At 40.8% G+C, this 22,346-nt stretch overlaps 2 protein-coding genes across 5 annotated transcripts in view; one reads left to right on the top strand and one right to left on the bottom strand.

The window, feature by feature from the left end:
* The first annotated feature begins 91 nt into the window (after positions 1-91).
* Positions 92-8,936, top strand: zgc:77880 (zf-DHHC domain-containing protein). Of its 2 annotated transcripts, XR_009827997.1 has the most exons (10): positions 92-310; positions 477-565; positions 643-716; positions 942-1,054; positions 1,121-1,182; positions 1,258-1,378; positions 2,158-2,230; positions 2,327-2,480; positions 2,549-2,718; positions 2,918-8,936. XR_009827997.1 is itself a non-coding variant. In XM_062065263.1 (9 exons), the coding sequence occupies exons 1-9, from the start codon at positions 186-188 to the stop codon at positions 2,638-2,640; spliced, it is 903 nt and encodes a 300-aa protein (XP_061921247.1). In that variant the 5' UTR covers positions 93-185; the 3' UTR covers positions 2,641-8,936. The 2 variants fall into 2 exon arrangements, 1 of the variants encoding a protein (XP_061921247.1); XM_062065263.1 differs by having other exon boundaries at positions 93-310; positions 2,549-8,936.
* Positions 1,612-22,346, bottom strand: part of tbc1d19 (TBC1 domain family, member 19) — a 25,765-nt gene continuing 5,030 nt past the window's right edge. The window contains exons 4-21 of one of the 3 annotated variants that reach the window (XM_062065255.1): positions 21,942-22,017; positions 21,743-21,817; positions 19,130-19,193; positions 16,008-16,054; positions 15,834-15,944; positions 15,665-15,737; positions 15,300-15,338; positions 12,647-12,759; positions 11,687-11,761; positions 11,483-11,545; positions 10,343-10,529; positions 10,225-10,257; positions 10,043-10,152; positions 9,885-9,976; positions 9,638-9,753; positions 9,473-9,543; positions 8,361-8,467; positions 1,612-2,641 (exon numbers count right to left, since the gene is read on the bottom strand). In XM_062065255.1, the coding sequence (XP_061921239.1) occupies positions 8,393-8,467; positions 9,473-9,543; positions 9,638-9,753; positions 9,885-9,976; positions 10,043-10,152; positions 10,225-10,257; positions 10,343-10,529; positions 11,483-11,545; positions 11,687-11,761; positions 12,647-12,759; positions 15,300-15,338; positions 15,665-15,737; positions 15,834-15,944; positions 16,008-16,054; positions 19,130-19,193; positions 21,743-21,817; positions 21,942-22,017 (1,420 nt within the window). In that variant the 3' untranslated portion in view covers positions 1,612-2,641; positions 8,361-8,392. Of the gene's footprint in view, positions 2,642-7,904; positions 8,468-9,472; positions 9,544-9,637; positions 9,754-9,871; positions 9,977-10,042; positions 10,153-10,224; positions 10,258-10,342; positions 10,530-11,482; positions 11,546-11,686; positions 11,762-12,646; positions 12,760-15,299; positions 15,339-15,664; positions 15,738-15,833; positions 15,945-16,007; positions 16,055-19,129; positions 19,194-21,742; positions 21,818-21,941; positions 22,018-22,346 lie in introns of those variants that run through there. The other 2 variants (XM_062065256.1, XR_009827996.1) reach the window with 2 other exon arrangements.

Below are 22,346 nucleotides of genomic sequence, written 5' to 3'. Positions count from 1 at the left end.
TGAAAGATGCCGACATCGGTTATTTTACAGTAAAAACATATTGTGGTATACTTCGACAATATAGCTGATTAACGGCATGTTAGTGTCGTGTGAAGGCTGTACAACACGACGCTTCCTCCGCTTCCCTGTATCAGCGTTTTACGCCGTGACGTCACCCGGACCCGGAAGTCGGAGCCTTCTCGAAGATGGCGTCGCTACGCTGTCGGCGCGATCCGTGCGGCGTCGTCTGCCTTGTTTTGACCTACTTCAGCGTCTTTTACGCGGACTACGTGGTGGTCCAGTACGTGCTCATCCCTGCGTACTCGAACAGGTGGGTTTTGGCGCGCTTTGCGATAGGACTGACACTATGACGTCACAGCCCCATTCATTGGCAGCGAGCAGCATCTTCCTGTTGTTTAAGTTGATCCTGGGGATTCATGGCGGATGTTTTTATTTATTTATTACACGTTAATACACAAACCTGTGCCTGTCAACAGTGTGTGGTGCACCCTGCACGGATCTGCCTTCAACGTCATTTTGCTGCTGCTGCTGGCCTGCCACTCCAAGGCTGTATTCTCGGACCCTGGTCAGTGACGTCACAGTCTTGATTCCTACATCACCAGTGACGTCACAACTGACCTTATATGTGTGTGTGTTGTGTAGGTGTGGTGCCCCTCCCTGAGACGGCGCTGGACTTCTCAGACTTCCGCTCGCAGTCGTCGCGAATCAGCGACAGAGTGAGTTGTCAAGAGTGTGTGTGTGTGTGTGTGTGTGTCATTAATCAAACACACCGCTTGTCATCGTGTCCTTATTGACATGTGTGTGGCTGTGTATAAAACTTACTAGAGTAATTAATACTTATTGAAGTGTACTGACAGAAGTATTCCTTTGAGACAGCCATTGGAATGCAGGGGGCATCTTACTTCCTGTTTCCTACATATTTGTTGATTTTTGCCATGCAGGGCTGCGAGGGCTGGACCGTATGCAGCCGCTGTGAAACCTACAGACCCCCGCGGGCGCATCACTGTCGCGTGTGCCAAAGATGTATACGCCGCATGGACCATCACTGTCCCTGGTGAGCCATTGTTGTCGTCACTGCCTACTTGTCACCGCACCTTCTCACCCGGTTTGTGTTTATAAGGATCAATAACTGCGTGGGAGAGCTGAACCAGAAGTATTTCATCCAGTTCCTCTTCTACACGGGTGAGTAAACATGCACAGCAGCATCGGGTCCATTTGCACTAAAATGCATCTCAGAGCGTGCCACGTGATTGACAGGAGTGGCCAGCCTGTACTCCATGCTGCTGGTGGTGTCGGCCTGGGTGTGGCGCATCAGGAGCGAGCGGGAGAGAGACGCCCAGAGGGAAGAAGAGGACACGCCCAGCAAGCATCTGATTGTGTGAGTCCAAGGCTGTGTTCCAAATCGTGTACTTCTCTACCTAGACTTAGACTTATTTTCTATTTAAAGTGCAAGATTCAACAAGAAGTATGGCAACATGCAGTTTGCCAACAGTACCCGCATGTTGCACTAAACACGTCCCAATTGTTAAGCGTGCAGCCATGCAATTGTCTCGCGGAAGGGAAGGGAGTAACTGGAGTGGTTGCAATTCACAATTATAAAGGAGAGAAGAGGAGGAAGCAAATTATTATTGCAATGTAATTATGGCTTTTGTACAGCAATAAACTGTCAAAATGTGAACCGTCAGGAACTAAGTACACAGTGTACATATGGTATAAATATTGAAGTGCACTAGTGGTAGTATTCCATTTGCACGTCTTTACTTAAAATGAGTAGTTTTGAGTACATATTGTGCGTTCACACTGAGAAGTATGGCAAAATGCAGTGCACTGTCAGTACTTGGATATTTCACTCAACATGCCCCAAATTATGGGTGCGCAGTGATCCACCCTAACTACTCTCAATCCATGCATCTTGACCAAGTGGAAGGGAAGGGACCAACTTTGGTGATTGCTTGAGTGGATTTACTTAAAGGAATCAGGTAAATATTGCCATTATTATTTCTGGCAATGATATGGGACAGCACTTTACTATCAAAATGTGCACCCTCAGGAATCAAGGACGTAGTGGACATAGTATTCATACTGAAGCGCAAGTATAAAAGTGCTTGAATTAAAACAAAGCCAGAGTGGTCTTATTGACACGTCCATGTCCTCCAGTGCGCACTACATCATTCTGCTGGTGGAGTCAGTCCTCTTTGGAGTCTTCGTCTTGGTCATCTTCTACGACCAGGTAGCTAACGTAGCATGTGATTACAACAAGCTCCAGCAGAGGGCAACAGTGCTAAACTGCTCAGGTTTGTGGCGAATGTCCTTCTCTTCCTGCCAGCTGGCGTCGATAGTCAGTGACGAGACGCCCATCGAGCAGATGAGGCACAGGCTTCTGATGAAGGACAAAGGTTCCTCCTCTTCGCAGCCGCCTCACCAAGCCACACACACACGTAAGCCTAAGCTGGCTTTGCTACGGGAGGTTTTCGGACGAGGTGAGTGGAACACCGCCGTCTGGTTAAAAGGACAAGCTCTGGTGGTTCAGCACTGTCTCTGTCGGCAGGTTCCATCTTCTGCTGGCTCCTCCCACTGCACTCCAGCACCCCGTCAGTCGGAGGAGTCGCCTACTCTGCCCTGCCTGACTACGACGTGTGACCTGTGAACAAAGGCCCGTGAATGTTCTGCCTAACGAGGAAGGCAGCAGATGATGTGCCTCAAGAACTCGAGCACATGGTCAGACCTGTGTCCTGCAGCTGAGCTCCCAGGATTATTGGCTCTTGTTTACTTTGAGTGTGAACACAGGAATATTTTACACATTTGATGGGACATTTTTTTTAAAAATTGGATAGAATTTGTAGCCTGGATGGCAACTAATCTCAAGGAATGTGAAAGACCTGCCTGCAAATGATCCATGCTGCATTTTGTCTTATAGGACCTCCGTTCCCAGGCTATGTCTCAATCCACAAACTTCCATACTTCCACAGTCTATTGAGTGTGGAAAAATGCAGTACTGGATACCTGGATGTTGTACTCAAGACTGGTCAAAATGGTGAGTAAGCAGGCAGTGCTGGACACTTGGCACCCACAGTCGTCACTGTCTTGGCTACGTAGCGAAAGAAAAAGGGCTAACTCGACTGATTGCGATTCACAATTAAAAATGGGAGAAGACGAAGGTAAATATTGCGGTCTTCAAAATTTGCACATTCAGGAACTGAGTTCACAGTACACTCAATGATTAACTAAGTTCACAGTATACCTAAAGGGGAACTGCAATTTTTTGGAGGGAATTTTGCTTATTCACAATCCTTATGCAAGACAAAAAGAACAAATATGTTTTTCTTTTTTAATGCATTCTAACTAGTAAATAAATGCAATCAAAAGTCTGCTTACAATGGAGCCTATGGGATCTGATCTATTCTGTTTATAAAGCGCTTAAAAAAACAACCAAACACCTCCAAAGTTTTATGAACACACTGTAAGCATATATGTAATGTAGTAACAAACATATTTATATTATAAGATGTAATATTTATGTATTTTGCTCAATTTAAGCATAAGGTAGCTCTGGCTGCAACAACTAATCGATTAAATCGATTAAAATCGATTATAAATATAGTTGGCGATTAATTTAGTCATCAATTCGTTGGATCTATGCTATGCGCATTTTTTATTTTATTTTATTTTTTTAAATAAACCTTTATTTAAAAGCTGCAACATGTACAAACAGCTGAGAAACAATAATAAAAATAAGTATGGTGCCAGTATGTTGTTTTTTTCAATAAAATACTGGAAAGGATAGAAATGTAGTTTGTCTCTTTTATCCGATTATTAATCGACAGATTAATCGATTATCAAATTAATCGTTAGTTGCAGCCCTAAAGGCAGCGCATTAATAAAAAAAAATGTGACATTGCTTTTCCTCAACATCACTGATTAGTACTCATGCATACTTCATGAGTCAAAAAACAATTAAACATCACTTACTGTATAATGTCTGCTGTCACTTGTATGCCAACTGTTTGAATGTTCATTAATTCCCGTTTAGATGAAGAATCAATTATAAACCTCGCAAAGCAAAAAAGAGGGGTGGAACCAAGCGTCTTTCTCGCCATTTCTGGGTCTAAATTGGATGCCAAAGTTGACCAACTTGTCAGACTATGTCCTCATATTTTTACTGTCCAGGTGAAAGCATTGTTTATTATCTAGAGTAATATTCTGCGAGCTCCGAGGTGAGAAATCAGCTCACCAGCTAATGACGTCATAAAGCAGCAACACACTTGTCAGCTCTCTGTGTCAATGTGCTGCTAAAATAGTTTCTCTACATTGTTGTTTATACTAACAATATCATTAATGCTTGGTTAAAATTCAGGACACACGATGTAAATGAAGTATTGTTGGCGCTTTTTGGATGGTTATTTAGATGGCTTTATGGGCGGAGTAGAGCACCTCCCAATAACTCCATTGTAAGCAGATTTGCATTTATGAGTTAGTATTAGGAATGTCCGGTAATATCGGACTGCCAATATTATCGGCCGATAAATGCTTTAAAATGTAATATCGGAAATTATTGGTATCGGTTCCAAAATTATCGGTATCTGTTTCAAAAAGTAAAATTTATGACTTTTTAAAACGCCGCTGTGTACACGGACGTAGGGAGAAGTACAGAGTGCCAATGAACCTTAAAGGCACTGCCTTTGCGTGCCGGCCCAGTCGCATAATATCTACGGCTTTTCACACACACAAGTGAATGCAATGCATACTTGGTCAACAACCATACAGGTCACACTGAGGGTGGACGTATAAACAACTTTAACACTGTTACAAATATGCGCCATACTGTGAACCCACACCAAACAAGAATGACAAACACGTTTTGGGAGAACATCCGCACCGTAACACAACAGAACAAATACCCAGAACCCCTTGCAGCACTAACTCTTCCGGGATGCTACAATATACACCCCCTGCTACCCCCCTCAACCCCGCCCACCTCAACCTCCTCATGCTCTCTCAGGGAGAGCATGTCCCAAATTCCAAGCTGCTGATTTGAGGCATGTTAAAAAAAATAATGCACTTTGTGACTTCAATAATTAATATGGCAGTGCCATGTTGGCATTTTTTTCCATAACTTGAGTTGATTTATTTTGGAAAGCCTTGTTACATTGTTAAATGCATCCAGCGGGGCATCACAACAAAATTAGGCATAATAACGTGTTAATTCCACAACTGTATATATCGGTATCGGTTGATATCGGAATCGGTAATTAAGAGTTGGACAATATCGAAATATCGGATATCGGCAAAAAAGCCATTATCGGACATCTCTAGTTAGTATGCATAAAAAAAATACATCTGTCTTGTCTCATGATTGTGAACGATATGCAAAATTCCAAAAGAAAGTGTGGTTACCCTTTTAATGGAGTGAACTGACAAAGTACTCACACAGTGGGTAAGGGAAGTATTCAGACCCCTTTAAACTTTTCACTCCGTTTCATTGCAGCCATTTGCTCAAATCAAATTATTTGTCATTGATGTACACTCAGCACCCCATCTCAATACAAAAACAGAAATGTAGACATTTTTGCAAATGTATTAAAAAAGAAAAATTGAAATGTCACACGGTCATAAGTATTCAGACCCTTTGCTCAGTATTGAGTAGAAGCATCCTTTTGAGCTAGTACAGCCATGAGTATTCCTTGGAATGATGCAACAAGTTTTTCACATTTGGATTTGGGGATCCTCTGTCATTCTTCCTTGCAGAGCATCTCCAGTTCTATCAGGTAAGATGGTGAACAGCCATTTTCAGGACTCTACAAAGATGCTCAATTGGGTTAAGGTCAGGGCTCTGGCTGGGACAGTCAAGAATGGTTACAGAGTTGTTCCGAAGCCACTCTTGTTTTATCTGTGTACTTAACGTCACCTTCCAACAAAGAAGGTGAACCTTCGGCCCAGTCTGAGGTCCTGAGCACTCCGGAAGAGGTTTTCTTCCAGAAAATCTTTGTACTTGGCCGAAGTTATCTTTCCTTCAGTTGCAACCAGTCACCCTGTAGCTGAAAAACACCCCCATAGCATGATGCTGCCACCACCAAGTTTCACTATTGGGATTGTATTGGGCAGGTGATGAGCAGTGGCTGGTTTTCTCCACACATACTGCTTAAAACTAACGCCAAAAAGTTCAATCTGGATCTTATCAAACCATCCATCCATCCTATTGCATGTCCCTTTCAGGGTCGCGGGGGGTGCTAGAGCCTATCTCAGCTGCATTCGGGCAGAAGGCAGGGTACACCCTGGACAAGTCGCCACCTCATTGCAGGGCCAACACAGATAAACAACATTCACACTCACATTCACACACTAAGGCCAATCAGAGAATCTTATTTCTCATAGTCTGGGAATCATTCATGTGTTTTTTGGCAAAGTCTATGCAGGATTTCACATGTCTTGCACTGAGGACAGGCTTCCGTCGGGCCATTCTGCCATAAAGTCCCAACTGGTGGAGGGCTGCATTGATAGTTGACTCTGTGGAACTTTCTCCCATCTCCCTACTGCATCTCTGGAGCTCAGCCACAGGGATATTTGGGTTCTTCTTTACCTCTCTCACCAAGGCTCTTCTCCCACGATTTCTCAGTTTGGCTGGACACCCAGGTCTAGGAAGAGTTATGGTCACCCCAAACTTCTTCCATTTTAGGACTATGGAGGTCATTGTGCTATTAGGAACTTCCAGTGATGCAGACATGTATTTTATAACCTTGGCCAGATGTGTGCCTTGCCACAATTCTGTCTCTGAACTCATTGAGCAGTTCCTTCGACCTCATGCTTGTCATTTGCTCTGACATGCACTGTGAGCTGTAAGGTCTTGTATAGACAAATAGGAGCATTTCCAAATCAAGTCCACTCAGTTCAATTAAACAGAGCTGGACTCCATTGAAGGAGCAGAACCATATCAAGAAGGATCAGAAGAAATAAACAGCATGGGAGTTAAATATTGTCAGAGCAAAGGGTCTGAATACTTAATACATTTAGCAAAAATGTCTACATTTCTGTTTTTTCTGTCAAAATGGTGTGCTGAGTGTACATTAATGAGAAATAAAATTAACTTTTTTTGATTTTAGCAAAAGTCTGCAAAGAAACAGTAAAACATTTAAAGGCGTCTGAATATTTTTTCTACCCACTGTAGCTAAAGAATGACTGAGGCTGTGTCTCAAATCGAATACTTCTGTACAGCGTACACATACTGAAGTGTACTTAGTTCCTCAATGTGCACAAATGTTGACATTGTCGTGTTGTCCCAGATTACTGTCGCCGCACCTTTTTAGGTGAAATATTTACCCGTTACTTCTCCTTTAATTGTAAACTGCGACTTCTCGAGTCAGTCCATCACAGTGTAGCCAAGATATGGACTATTGAGGGTAGTAAGTGTCTAGCACTCAAAAGACAAAGTGTAGTTACAGAAGTGTGCCAATTGAGACACAGTCCTCGTTTGGGTTGTTTTTGTTGCTCCTCCCACATCATGGCAGTCTAACTGAAAGATGAGGAAACCGTGAAGGGATTTTATTTGTGTTGTATTATTTATATTGTTGTTACTGACTTGAAGTGTGTTGCATATTTCCACACATTCAGTAGCGTACTATGCTGTGTCTCATTGAAGAAATGCTTGTTTACACCAACTACTAACTGGGAAAAAAAATGCACGTTGTTGGTTTCATAAGGATTTCAAGTATGGCAGGTGGCATTCAAAAGCGCACTGAGATTAATTTGTCTTCAATTATGCTAATGTTGGATACAAATCATCCACATTTTTAGGATGGGTCTTTTGTGTCCAAACAAGGTGATTTCAGCAGACTGAAGCTGATTCATTAGACATTTTCTATATTTGTCAACCAATGAAAACAATTGTCATCAGATTTACATAAGACATCTTATTTATGAATTTTTGTGTTTTGATCTGGCAAATTATTTAAAAAGTGACTAAAGTAACTTGATGCAATTACTATTACAAAAAGCTCTTCCACTTTATTTTTTTTAATAAATATCTGTTGAGGACATGTACAATGTTTTATTTATTGTTGCAACATTTAAACAGTCCTATTGTTACTATTGCTGCTTATATGTTGCTTCAACTTCTTCAAATTTGAAAATGTCTTTTCAACTCAACTGACTGTGTAGGAGTGGATTTTTCCCTTAAATTGTCTTTACAATAACAAGACTCCTATTGTATCTTACTGTACTGTTTATAATAATATCATCAATCCATATTTATCAATGTAGATAAGTTAACAATTTAAAGGGACAAAAGCAGAATGGTTTCAAACTACATTATACATTACACTGGACTGAACACTTTTGGGCACAAGAAGTGGTCATTAGACATTTACCATGCTGTCAGTGTCATGTGTCACGGTGAAGCTTAGACGCTTGTAGCAAACAGGAAGATCTGGAGCAGAGGCATGACCCTGAGTGTTGAAAGGTCAGCAAGGACAGCCTGCAGTTGAACAAATAACATACTATTAATGAGTTATGTGAAAATATATATGTCGCCATTGTTTGTTTTGTAAGATGTGCCGCTGATATATTCTTTGCTACGTATAGCAATGTCTCTAAAGCAGGGGTGTCAAAACTACGGCAGCTCTTTTTTTTTTCCTTTTGGATTTCGGCATATTCTGAAATTTTATTCACCTTAAATTTAGTCACCGTGTCGTCACTTATGTTGCTCATTGGTATGCGCTTTCAGTGTAGGATGTAAGTAAGACAAAAAACATGACTACCTTTTCTATGAAAAAAAGCTTGTCATCAATCAATGCATTAAAGGCAATTTGGTTGTCTAGGGAGAGGCAGGAGTGTAAGCCAACACTGCTATCTAGTGGCCAGCTGACAATACAAAAGTTATGGCTTTGAAAGTCCAACACAGGCCTAACTTAAGTATTTCACAACATTTACTCTTCTTGTTTGCTTAATTTGTACATGTTTTTGAATTATACATTGTATATTTTCATTCTAAGAAGGGTTCAATAGGTATATTTTTAACAGTACATGCATTCTTTTTTCAGCTGGCTTAAAAAACGGGTGTATTAAAATGTGTATAAAGCTGATTTAATGCAAATATTTTAAAAAGGTTACACTTTTAAATATGCTTATTTGGTTCAGCGTTGATTTTACTAATTTAGATTAAATAGATGCTGTTTTTGCTAGGCCTATTTACCATCGCTTAATCATCGCATTTCTTGTTTATAGCAGTTGCATCTCATCAAAACAAAACAAAAAATGCTTTTCTTATATAATTCAAGCGGGCATTAGGTTAATTCAGCCTCCACAATAGTTCTTATTAAAAAATCTAATTGCGCACCCCTGTCTTATGCATATCATGTATTGCCCTGCATTAATTGGTTTTAGATTTGTTTATGGACAAAAAGTATCTAAATAGTCCCCTGCCTTTGTGACAACCCTGTTCTACAGCAAATAGACGACATTAAAACACACACACACGTACCTCAGCTGAAGCCAGAGACGTCACTTCCATCAGGTTTTCGGCACGGAAGGCAAAGACGGCGGCTGCCAGGACTGGAGGACGTGTATGTTAAGTCAAAGATTGTCACCATAGACAGAGGAAAGATATACAAAAATGGATGGTTGTAAGACAACAAACCGCTCATACCTGCAACAGGTTCCAGTGAGTCGTAGCCAAGGATTCTGTCCCAAAGAAAAAGCAGCTGATCGGTGGAGAGGTAGCCTGAAAAGGCTCGGACCATCCACTTGAAGGCGATGCGCAGCCTGTCAGGAAAAAATTAAGAGGCCTTAGCAAGACTGCACATTTTTTTGTGTTGACAAAATGAAGACTGCAGCAATGCGCCAGAAGGTGGCAGCACTTGATTGGGCGACGGCTTCCTACTAGCGTGGCTTACGGCTGAGCTCCCATCTGCCGCAGGTGATAGAAGAGCTGAGGCAGGTGTGTTTGCAGGAGCCTCTCAAAGAGCAGACATAGAGACACGATACCCTGCAGGAGTGAGCAGGGTGGCGCATATGTGCATTAATGAGGCAGCTGGCGATGGCGCATTCTTACCGATGTCGCCGAAGAGACAGAGTGCAGTCTGAAGAAGTAACGTGTGTACATCTCCCTGAAGACGCTGTACAGCTTGGACGGCTCATTGTAAAGGAAACAGAGAGGCGCCACTGGAACACACAATGTCTCATGCGATGAGTGTGTGTGTGTGTGTGTGTGTGTATGCGACGAATGTCACATACCGTACATCGAGAAGCCATGGAAGGGGATTACACCTGGTTCAAATGATGGAGCACATTGGGTTGTGTTAGTTTTCATCTCCAAAGTGCTTGAATGATGAAAGTCAAGAAGGGAGCTCACCGTTGGGGGGATAAAAAACGTCATGCTCTACATCTTCCTTGTCTATAAGACAAACACTTTTAATTTGAGCGACACACGCACACAAAAGCAACATTTGCTCACCCTGGATGGTGGATTTGGGAGGAGTGGCGCTGTTGTACTTGAAGTGCTCTAGGACGGCAGCGTCCCGGGAGAAGCACAGGAGCACCTAAACACATTTAAATAAACAAATGTTCATGGAGTTGACACTGCTGGACTTCCAGAGTGTGTGTTTATTTTGTGGAATGACAATCTAAATAGGAGCTCTTTCCAAAATCATAAAATTTTTAGGCTGTCTCAAACTTCAATAAGTAAATTACTTAATTTCCGAGGGCGTGAATTTGGACTGTAGTGCTACATTGAATCCATTGCCGGCGCTGTGCACTTACTGGAAATGACGATAAAATATTTAAATGTGAATTATGTAGCAGAGATGGCGACAACTGAGTGTAACAAGTGTCTCATTGCGCAGTTTCGAGTGTGTATCCAGGTAATTGGTGGAATTGATCCATATCAGCACATCTAATAGACGAGATTTGAGCAAGCTGCCGTACCTGTCCTGTATTTTTGTTGTCAATAGTCAGTTTTTATACAGTCGAAACATTTCAGAATGCAAAGTCGTTTTTTTCCCTGAAGCAATAATGACAGCCATTGTAGCAGTTCATTATGTCGCACGTTCGCACCAGGTTTCGAACTTCTTAAAGAAAAGAACACAACTTCAGGACAGAGTCCTGCATTCAGCCAAGTAAATAAGCGATTCAGCAAGTCAAGCAAGAACCACAATTCCACATCACACTTTTGAGCCCTATTGTACACACAGTGTTAGTAAATCGCACGCAACACGTCCCCTAATATTACTCGGTATTTTATAGATTGCACACGCTGTTTAGCGCAAGGTATTTAGATCTTAGTTAATCAGGCCCTGAGTAAAAGTAGTGCGAATTGACACAAACCCCCAGACTAAGTGTTACTGTTCCTGTTAGGGATAACAAGTCAAAGATGCAACAATGTTTGTCACCAGAAAACAGTATGATTACGATGTCCTACAATTACTTTCATTAATACTTTGCATTTGTTTGGGCTATCATGCCAGTTGTTCCTTGCAGAGATAAAATATCACACCTGATAGAGAAAGTCCTCAAAGACAAAGTAGTAGTCGTCATTGCTGGCAGTCAGCTTCACATCCTGCAGGCCACAATAAAGCGCATCATGTAAAAATATGTGTTCAAATGTAGGCAAACTTGTATAAACATAACTGTTTGTTGTCTGCAGTTTGATAGTGAGGTATATTTAGCTTTCACCTAGTGCGTGTGTGTGTGTGTACACCTTGTAGATAAGGTTGTCCACCAGCAGGTCATGTTGAATAACTCCTGTCTTTAGCTGCTCATAATGTAGGACATCCTAAAAAAGACACAAGTAGTGCAAACATATAATATACAGTGGGGAAAATAAGTTATTGAGTAAGTAATTATTAAATGTACAGTATCATACAATTCTTGACTGTTCATATTTTTCTTACGGTATTAACTTCCAAAAATTCAAAAGGGTATAATTTTTCCCACTGTATATTCAGCAAGTCACCATTTTTTAAACTTTTATTAGTAGATTGCACAGTAGATTGCACCATAAGGAGCATGGACCTGTCGGGTGATAATAAATCACCTTAAGGTTGAACCTGCAGCGGGATGATGGTATCTCCGACAACTCTCTTCCACTCTAAAGTGTCTCCGCTTAGAGATAGGACATTATGAATGAACAGAGAGTGTGGGGGTGATAAAACGGTCCCGTTTGTGACAGTTACGAGGCAATGGATGGGGGCCGCGGAAGTGTGGAGAACAGGAAGACAAAATGAGGGAGGACAGTGGAAGCTTCACTAAAAGTTATTCATTGTTCTGCCTTGGAACGTTGGACAATATCAGCTAAGGTCTAATCTTTCTATTTTTAAATAGACAAATGTCAAAATGATGGAAACAAAACCCAGACTCTCCCGCAGGAATCCATCTCAGTTTTATCGTCCCTACCTTGTTAACATAACACTTTGCCACACAGACGCTATGTTTGGCCTAACATAGCCAGATTGACAGTGTTTTGATGATCTTAGCGAGCAAGTGTAAACATCACGGGGAGCTGGGGCCAAATGTGCACAGCTGGAAGATCACTCTTTTTGTCGCACGTAGTCTACTTTGTGAACTTTTGCAATCAAGTATCCAAAATGGACCAGTGTGGGAATCAACGCAGCTGCTTTGTAACAACCTGTGTGCGTGTGTGTACACATTGCTTTCCAACCTGTGGCTGGTTGACTGAATTGAGGATGAGGGCCCAAAGGTCAGCCCGCAGCCCGGTGGGGCAGCCCTGCCTGCTGTACTGCTGTGCTGCTGCACTGTCTTGCTCTGCAAGCACTGATGCCGCCAAGACAGAGAGAGAGAGAGATAGAACGTGTGTTAGACTATTTGTTTACATCTCTTTAGCAATGACTTTGCTTCTAGTTTAGATAATATTAACCAAAGGTTGTGACTTTATTTGCATTTGATTGAAGGAAATACGTATTTCATTTCCTACCAACCAGCAAACATTTGTGACCGCCACAGACCGGTTACTGAAAGTGCCCAAACTGAAGCACACAAATTAGGAAAGTACTTGTTATGGGAATAAACGACCCAAAAACAGTCGCTTTCGTTAAAACCTTCAGCACCATGGCCAAGACCAAAGAGCTCTCAAAAGACCTCAGGGACAAGATTGTAGACCTGTGCAAGACTGGAATGGACTACAAGACTATCAGTAATAAGCTTAGTGAGGAAGAGAGCATTATTGGTGCAATTATTGACACATGGAACAAACACAAGATAACAGTCAATCACACTTGCTCAAGAAGACACACGAACAGGCCTGTCTGAAGCTTGACAATCAACACCTGAAATGGATCTCTTTGGTATTGACATGTTTGAAATAGTGTTGCGCAATATAGACAATATACGACAAACTATAAATGGAATGATATTTGGCTGACGATAAAACTTTTAGTGCCACCGACATATCGTGAGAATGTACCGTAATTTCCGGACTATAAGCCGCACCTGACTATAAGCCGCACCAGCTAAATTTAGGGGAACATACAGATTGCTCCATATATAAGCCGCACCCGACTATAAGCCGCAGGGTTTTGATGTGTAATTACCGTAGTATATAGGGGTTCCTGCTACCACGGAGGGGATTGTCGGGACAGAGATGACTGTTTGGGAACGCAAAGCGTCCCATTTATTAACAATAAATCTTTCAATCATTCAATCAAACTTTCACATCTTTGACATGGCGAACAGCATTCGTGCAGAGTACAAATAATACAACGGTGCAAAGTAATACAAAGTGCTCACCTGTACGTTATCAAAATAACCAGCCTACCGGTATATGAAAAGTCAGTCTTTAATCATTGTGTCATCGTCTTCCTCCTGCGTACTAAAACCACCGAAATCCTCTTCGTCGGTGTCGGAGAAGAACAGGCCGTAAATAAGCCGCACCCTTGTATAAGCCGCAGGGACCAGAACGAGGGGAAAAAGTAGCGGCTTATAGTCCGGAAATTACGGTATGTATGTTGACACATTCAATCGGTGTCCCGCAAATATGACAGCGACAAGCGGACAAAGGCCTTCCCAATGCAATGCAGCGTCCTCGCTAGCAGTTTATGTCCCTCCAAGGTGCAGCTTCCATGCAGTTTCTTACATGTAACATTATCACTGGAGGACTTGAGGACAAGCAATAGCTAAACATGCTACACTACAAATGAGAATAAAAAAATGTAGCTAACCGCTAAATGTTAATGTGAGTGTAAACGGGCGGGGAGATATATACAATGACAGTTAGGATACCAAGTATAGTATGTGTCAACATTTTTTATTATCACAAAATCGCTTTTTGTTGGTGTATATAAACTCAAAAAATAAGGGTTAGTAGTAGCTTTTGCTTAGTTATTTTTGCTTTATTATACATTTTGTATGTAATAAAAGGGAATAAGGCAATAATTTCAATATTAATTGATTTTGTTACACCCCAATTCTGTGGGGTTTTTTTTGTGATCAAAAAGTGAATCAAAAATTTGTACATTGGTATGGTTAAGACTGTCCCTGTAACTACTCAGTATTGTTATCACCCAAAACTAACAGAAGAAAAAGTGCTTATTACACTTAAAATGAAGTATAGATAGAAACAATAAGCAACAGAAAGTAACCAGCTATGAACAGTAAATTAGCAAGTAGATGAATAAGTTTTGAGAAAATAATACAACCTGAAATGACGCAATTTTCTACCGCATACGTCAGCAGCCAAATTAGCCTGTAATATATATTGCAATATTGATTTGGATTGGACTGGAGTCGGACAAATGCTGAGTACGAGCCAAACAACGCAAACCCTAATGCTACAGTATTTTCCCAACTGTATTTGTACATGAAACATGTCAAGTCCCTACTGCGCTATTGGGGAAAGGTGAATGTATTTCTAATTGCTGTGATTCCTAGAATAAGCAAGACAAATGAGAAAGTAGATAAAATGAGGTGGCTGCTAGCTACTGCCACTATTTTTCCACGTTAGTGATGTTTAAAAGAATGAAGCATTGAGCCCTCGCTGAACAACTGGAATGTTTGGACAACTGTGACAAGTGTAAATGTTGGTTAATTTATTTATTTTGATCGCTTTGTGTGTCACACTTATAATCCTAACATGACCATCATTATATAACAGCTGCACAAACCAGGGCCTAAATCACACACCAAGTGTTTTTTTAACAGACTGTTTGTGCCCGCGATAAGAAAATGAGGGCAGAGCACAGCGATAGAAGGCATTATGTCACAAATTGAGTAACATTCATTTACAGCTTTTAAAAAAAATTTTTTAGACACAATAATTCTGATTAACTTGTATATAAATGCCAATACATATATTTTACCTTTGTTTCCGATGTCAACATAGTCATTTTCAAATAAGTCTGTAGAGAAGCAGAAAGCATAGGTTTGCATTAGTCAAGTCAGGCGCTACAATGGAACCCGTTTATGTCAACACACGTTGGGCTGCCTGACTCACGTAGACATAAGATGTTAACATAACCAAAATCCAAACCCAAACTAGAACTAGACATTGCTTGCACATTTATTTTGACTTAAAATGAGAGTGGGCAATAAGAGAGGATTTTTTAACTTATGTTTGTTGACATAATTTGTGCATATCTTTATAAGGGTTGTCGACATAAACGGGACCAACTTAAACTACTGAAAGGTTTTCCTTGTGACTCAAGATTAAATAATGTGTCAGTGCCTGGATGGATGTGTGCGTTGTCGTCGATCCCCAACTGTCCAGCTGCGAGGCTAAGCTCCGAGTAGGCTTGTCTCTTACCATTTAAAGAGGGGAGGGGGGGGGGGGGGGGGAGCATTAGTAGTATTCATCATTAAAGAAAAAACCCCACAGATGTTTACAATAATCCTACCAGCTGTGGGATGTCCTTAACATGCAGGGGCACCTGGATGAGGCCCCAGTGGCTCTTGGCGCAGACTTCCTCGCTGCTGTCGTGGTTGGGGTTCCGTAAGCTAACCACCACCTGATGGCAAAAATGTTACAATGAAAAAACCAACGCAAACAAGATGTCAGAACATGCTCTCACCTCCAGGAAGTCTTTTGGCGCATAGACGGGCCTGAAGCGGCTTAAGCCTGCAAGGAGACACACATCCATGATGACTGCCATGTATCCCACCAGATATCAGTGTTTGCCATACATGAATTTCCTTGTGGCGGTAAATTTATGGCCGCCACAAGTTAAAAAATAAAAATAAAAGAATAATTTAAAAAAAGTTTATTTGGTGATGAAGGAAGGTAACACCTCACCTTCCAGGGGATATATGTGAATCATGTTCCACAAAACATTGAGTACATAATGTTTTAAAAAATGTGAGATTTGAGCAACAGTCTTCTTTAGCTAGGCAGCACACGCTACTAATGCACGCACACACGTTTTAAACAATCGCTATGCTATTTATCGCTAGCCTGTCAAAGGGATCATCCATTGTAAGTTAGCAATATAAGAGAAAACCTTTATTCTGTATGGTGTTACTTTTTTCAGTTTCTACCAAACTGTATTGTTGATTACTACATGTACATAATGTGCACTTCATGTGTGTATTTATGTACTTGTCTTTGTGTGCTTAGTTGTACTGTAACTTCATTGTGTATCAATAAACAACCTCAAATTGGAAGTTTTTCATCTAATTCAAATTACTGTTTACATATCTGCCCAACTAAATTCCACCAATCAGGAAGAGCAAAATAATATATGTAAATAAACCAGGGCTGTACAAAGTGTAGCCTGTGACATTGTAGTAATAAATTAAGCAGCAATAATTGAAAAACACAGCAAAACAGTATAATGTAATAATAAATACATATGTCAATACTAATAACATAGATTTGTCTTTAAATAAATGTATACATTTTTAGCCTTTTTTTTTCATTTGTATTCATGTGTCGTAACCAATTATGTAAATTAAGTCAAATTGACACCGGCCCGGCTATGCCCCACCACACCCTTGGTCATTCCCTCGCCGCCAGAAATAGATTGTCAATCTGTGGAAAATGCTGGCCATTTTTTTTCTTTTTACATGCATGTGACATAAAAGATATTAATGAAGTACATTTTTCCTACCTTACCGGCTAATATCACAATACCAATTACCCAAGTCAAAGAAGACACAAATAGTCAACAATACTTCCATCCATCCATTTTCTACCGCTTGTCCCTTACGGGGTCACGGGGGGTGTCAGAGCCTATCTTAGCTGCACACGGGCGGAAGGCGGGGTACACCCTAGACAAGTCGCCACCACATCGCAGGGCCAACACAGATAGCCAGACAACATTCACACAACAATACTGACCCATCAAATCAGTATTCTACGTTGTATGCATAATTGCATCAACATTGCATTATGATCCATGCACTGGTATGAATACACTCCATGTAAATTTATAACTGGAAGAAAAAAGGGTTAAAAGAACCAAGAAGACTGGGAAGCTAAATTGGGGATGATGAGGCAGTACATTAATGTGACAGTTTGGAACAAAGGTAAGGTCAGCGGGGGCGGGGGTGAGGGTGCTCTGGACAGCTTCAATATCTACAATGTGTGCTGTTTACAGCCGAGGGACATCGCCCAGTCTTAAATGTTATTATACAAGACTGTGCTGGCACTGCAATGTTAGGACATAAGGTCACCGTGTGCTTCATACATGGGACTCGCTCCAGGTATCAGAGCTAGTCTGATGCTCATGCTAGCATTTAGAAATATATTAATGCTGTGTTTCAAATAAAACACTTCTGTCAGTAGTACACCTCAATAAGTATACTGTGATTGTACACTGCGCACATCCATTATCACCATAAATGACAATTGGCAATATACAGCTGCTTCTTCTGCGATGAGGTGTCAACTTGTCCAGGGTGTACCCTGCCCCCCCGAGTGGAACTGGAATAGGCTCCAGCACCCCCGCGATATGGATGCTCTTTTTTCATTTCTCCTTTTCATGAACAAATTGCAACAACTCAACAGAGCATTATTGCCAACATTTTGATTGCTTGAAAAAATAAATATACATCTTTCTACTTTTTCACCCCTGCTTCCCATCAGAACAGAAATGAAAAATTGTTTTTTTCTGACTTTTTTCCCCCTTGCAAGTACTCATGCTTCAATTGAGACAGAGATCATTCTGTCGTTTTTTGTGTGGCAGTCTTTCTTCTGTTACAGAGCCAAGATGACGACTACTGAGGGTGGACAATTACTGAACTCACGATGGATTTGACTCCCACTTTGTCTATGAATTTTATCAAGTAATAAATTTAACAATTCTAAAACTGTACCCACTCGACATTCATTAAAGTCAGTCACCCTGGAAGGGTAATCTGCGATCCCTTCTCAAGGTTTCTTCTTTTTCCCCCCATCTGGAGTTTTTGAGTTTTTCCTTGCCCGGATATGGGTTCAGATCCGGGGATGCTGTTGTGAGATTGTGACACCCTTTGAGGCACTTGTGATTAAGGGCTATATAGATAAAATGTGATTGATTGATTGATTATTGGCTTTGTCTCAATATCACACAGACTTACACAGAGTAGTTTTGAGTGCATCACCAAAAATTATACCCGGGCGCGGCCACCGCTGCTGCCCACTGCTCCCTTCACCTCCCAGGGGGTGAACAAGGGGATGGGTCAAATGCAGAGGACAAATTTCACCACACCTAGTGTGTGCGTGACAATCATTGGTACTTTAACTTAACTTAATAAGTGTGTTCACACTGGAGTACGGCATAGTGCAGCTCGCTGTTTTTTTTTAATTGTCAAAATAGTGAGTGTGCAGTTCTGGACACCTAACCACTTTCAATAGTCGACATCTTGGTTGTATAGCGAAAGGGAAGGGGAATAATTCAAGTGGTTGCAATTCACAATTTTAAAAAAACAGAAGTAGTAGTATAAATATAAATGACTGAAAATGTAGATTATTATTTGCAGTAAGTGTGCTTATTTACGCACTGAGGAACTAAGTTCAGTACAATTTATTGTCATGTACTGGTGGAAGTAATCTATCTGAGACACACCACCATTTTGACCGTTTTCAGTGCAACATCTGGGTAGTGACAATATTTTGCTGTACTCCTCATCAGCGTGAACACACGTAAAAGACTGTGCAAGTAAGGAAGTGCGCCAATTGAGACACAGCTCACAAGTGCAGGGAAATGTTCGATACCTGGCTCATCAGTGCCCATCTCGTTCCACTTGTTGGCCAGCTCCTGTTGCTCAGCGGCCGGCCTCTGTGCAAAACAAAACAACGTGATACAACTAACGTGCACAAAATATCGACTTAAACATTTCTTTAATCAGTGGCCTTCGCTCTAACAGATGTCCTGTCTCAATTATGGCAAGGTTCATTGTCCAGTGTATGGCTGCAATGATTCCTTGATTAAATTGATTAATTTCTACGTAAAAAAGAATTGATTTGTATTTTGTTTTTCCAATTATTTATTTAATGAGTTTAATTGATAAAAAGTCAGAAGAACTTATCCAATAGAGTGTTTCACCTATTGTGATGTAGTTCATGCTGTGGGTGATGTGGCCTATCACCAGTGTGTCGACAGTGAAGTGCTGAGAGAGATGGCTCAAAGAAGAGGGAAAAAGAGAGCTAAGGGCCCAAAGAAGACAATGAGAGGTTTTGCGATCATTTCAAACTGAAGAAGACATATTGTGGTGAAATGTTTGCACTGCCAAACGAAGCTGTAATTATATTACAGTGCTACATCGATGATGCAGCACATCACCACAAAGCTTCCTGCATATTTAAGAGCAGCAAACAAGCAGAAACGAGGTAAAAGTCTATTTTGGCAGCTAACACCATCTTATATGCTTGACTTGCATAACTAATGATTTATTCAAACACATGAGGTATGATAGCATCTACAGTTTGTATGTTAATGTTGGTTTGTTGTGAGTTGTTTGTCCAAACATAATAAGTCATATATAGTGATGCTCTCATGTTAAAAGTGCAATTTCAATGTTAATTCATAAGAAACAAATAAAAAAGATCCACAGAAAAATCCTTGTTTACTTTATTTATTTTCCCTCGAAGACGCATTGATGATATAAGGTGTGATTTATTCGATGACTTGATTAGTTGAACTAATTAATCGATAGGTTACTCGATTACTAAAATAAAAGACAGCTGCAACCCCAGTCCAGTGTGCATGAAACATCATTGTGGATTATGCCACAATCAATCAACATTATTATTCACATACAATAATTTAATGATTGTACAAATGTAAAAAAAAAAGTCAAGGTTTCCCCTTAATCGTGGCGGTGCGCCACGGCAAAATATTAGCTGCAAAACCTTAGAAAATAGTTTTTTTTAATGTGAAAACAAAGAAATGTAATACCATGTATTGTAGCATCCAGAAGAAGACAAGGTCCCACACTCTTTTTAGCTTTTATTGCCAATCTTATGCTAACAACGGGCCCAATTCCATCAAGTATTTCCTCAGTTTACACACGTCAATCTACATGTTTCACTCCTAGACACACAACAACACTTCCTCATTCTCCGCCAACACGGTGAACAATGAACATCCTAACACTCAAACACACTTTAACACCAGCAGATAGTTACAGTATTAATGGAGATATATACAGTTTATCATTTGCACACTCTCCATTAGTGATGCACCAAAAGATGGGCTGCCGAATAAAGACGTACTTTGATCACTGGAACAGTGCTGCCGAACTCAATGTTGTGATGACGTAAGCTTTACGCGACCATGCTGCCACTGCAGCAGAGGCAGGATTTACGCGCCATGGTCCTACTTTAATGTATCCGAGATATAGCCGCGGATGTAAGAATGATGACAATGGCGTCTTTTAAGGAGAGGAAGGCTTGCAGCAGCGCAAGGCAACTGTGACGTCAGGCTCTCTGCAGCCCGCTTTTCGTCGCTGACACAGAACGACAGAAGTAAAGATTCTCTAAACATGAGTACATTCTCCGTTAACACCAGAATTCGATACAATATTTGTTGCTAGTTGTTTTTAATAAAGAAAGAATGACTAAAAGTATTGGGGCAATCTCTAAAAAAACATTCTTAAGAAAGTACAATACATTGTACAATAAGCAGCAACCATATTAAAGGGTAATTGCACCTTTTTTTTTTGGAATTTTGCATATCATTCACAATCATTATGAAAGACATGACAACAATGTTTTTTTTAATGCATTCTAACTTGTAAAACAAATAAAATTCTGCTAATAATGGAGTCAATGGGTGGTCCTCTATTCCGCCCATAAATCCCAATAGATAATCTAAAAAGCGCCAACAATATTTCATTTATTTTTCGTGACTTGAATATTAACCAAATATTAGCGATATTGTTATTATAAGTGCTAACACCATACTTAATTAATAACGGTTTTAAAGGTAAGTTTAAATGTCTTTGCCTTTTTAATGAAAAGATTTGCATCATAGCAAATAATATGACGTCATATTTACCACACCCCAGCCATGCCCCCACCGCCACAGATATCTTGGCAATCTAGGGGAAACCCTGAGAGTATAATTGCATTTGTAAAAATAAAGCCTAATATATGCTGCTCCACAGACACCTGCTATTTTCTGCTGTTGAGTAAATGAACCCCCGCAGGGTGACACCATGAGGAAATGTGTTCGAGCAGCTGTGATTGCAGCCATCATTTGACACACTTCCACACTTACACTTAGCATTCTTAGTGCACTGAGAAGACACAATCAACTCAAATCGCACTCAACCCTAATATTCCATTTGAGACGCAGCCACAGTGTTTTAAATGTGTGTATGTTACCATACGCGCCAGAGGCACTCCCAGTTCGGTGCTCATGCTATTCAGGCTTTTCAGTACACGCCTCTCCCAGCTGACCTGTGGGTGAACCAAGCACGCACGCACACACAAAAACAAACACATGCAGAGAGTTATAGCAGATTGGAAATATGTGGTTAAAAAGGAAGAAAGACCAAAAGTCGTAAATAAGAGGCTGACTGACCTGGGCTTTGCGCATGTAGGCCAGGGGCTCTTTGAGGTGCTCTGCAGGAGCCGCTGGGTGGCTCGGGGGCAGCTGGCTGGTATAACAACCAAGACAAGAGTAAAGGAAGCGTTTTCCAAACAGGTTGGTGCTCATCAAAGTATAATGAATGATTGGAAGAGTGTGTGCTAAACAGCATTGAAAGTCGTGTAAACATCTCATGAACCACACGGATGGAGACGAGGAGGACCGTGTTTTTGTCTTGCAAGAGAAGGACTTTTTTCTTTTTTTTTTTAAACTTGGGTCCTCAGTGCCAGATGTTAACTTTGCCAGAACTGTATAAACAATGTGCAAATAATTCACATTTTTCATAATGTGACAGAACTCTACTTGCTGAGATAAATAGATTTCATCCATTTTATAACA

The sequence above is a fragment of the Entelurus aequoreus genome, linkage group LG12, assembly GCF_033978785.1.
Source record: "Entelurus aequoreus isolate RoL-2023_Sb linkage group LG12, RoL_Eaeq_v1.1, whole genome shotgun sequence".
NCBI classification, from domain to species: domain Eukaryota; kingdom Metazoa; phylum Chordata; class Actinopteri; order Syngnathiformes; family Syngnathidae; genus Entelurus; species Entelurus aequoreus.
Note: the sequence above shows the minus strand (reverse complement) of the source record. Positions and strands in the feature narration are given on the sequence as shown.

Excerpts from the sequence above, each read along its gene's own strand:
- zgc:77880 (XM_062065263.1), top strand. The coding sequence starts at position 186 with ATGGCGTCGCTACGCTGTCGGCGCGATCCGTGCGGCGTCGTCTGCCTT. Across the intron at positions 717-941 it reads CGTCGCGAATCAGCGACAGA|GGCTGCGAGGGCTGGACCGT; the intron begins GTGAGTTGTCAA and ends TTTGCCATGCAG. Across the intron at positions 2,231-2,326 it reads TGGTCATCTTCTACGACCAG|CTGGCGTCGATAGTCAGTGA; the intron begins GTAGCTAACGTA and ends TCTTCCTGCCAG.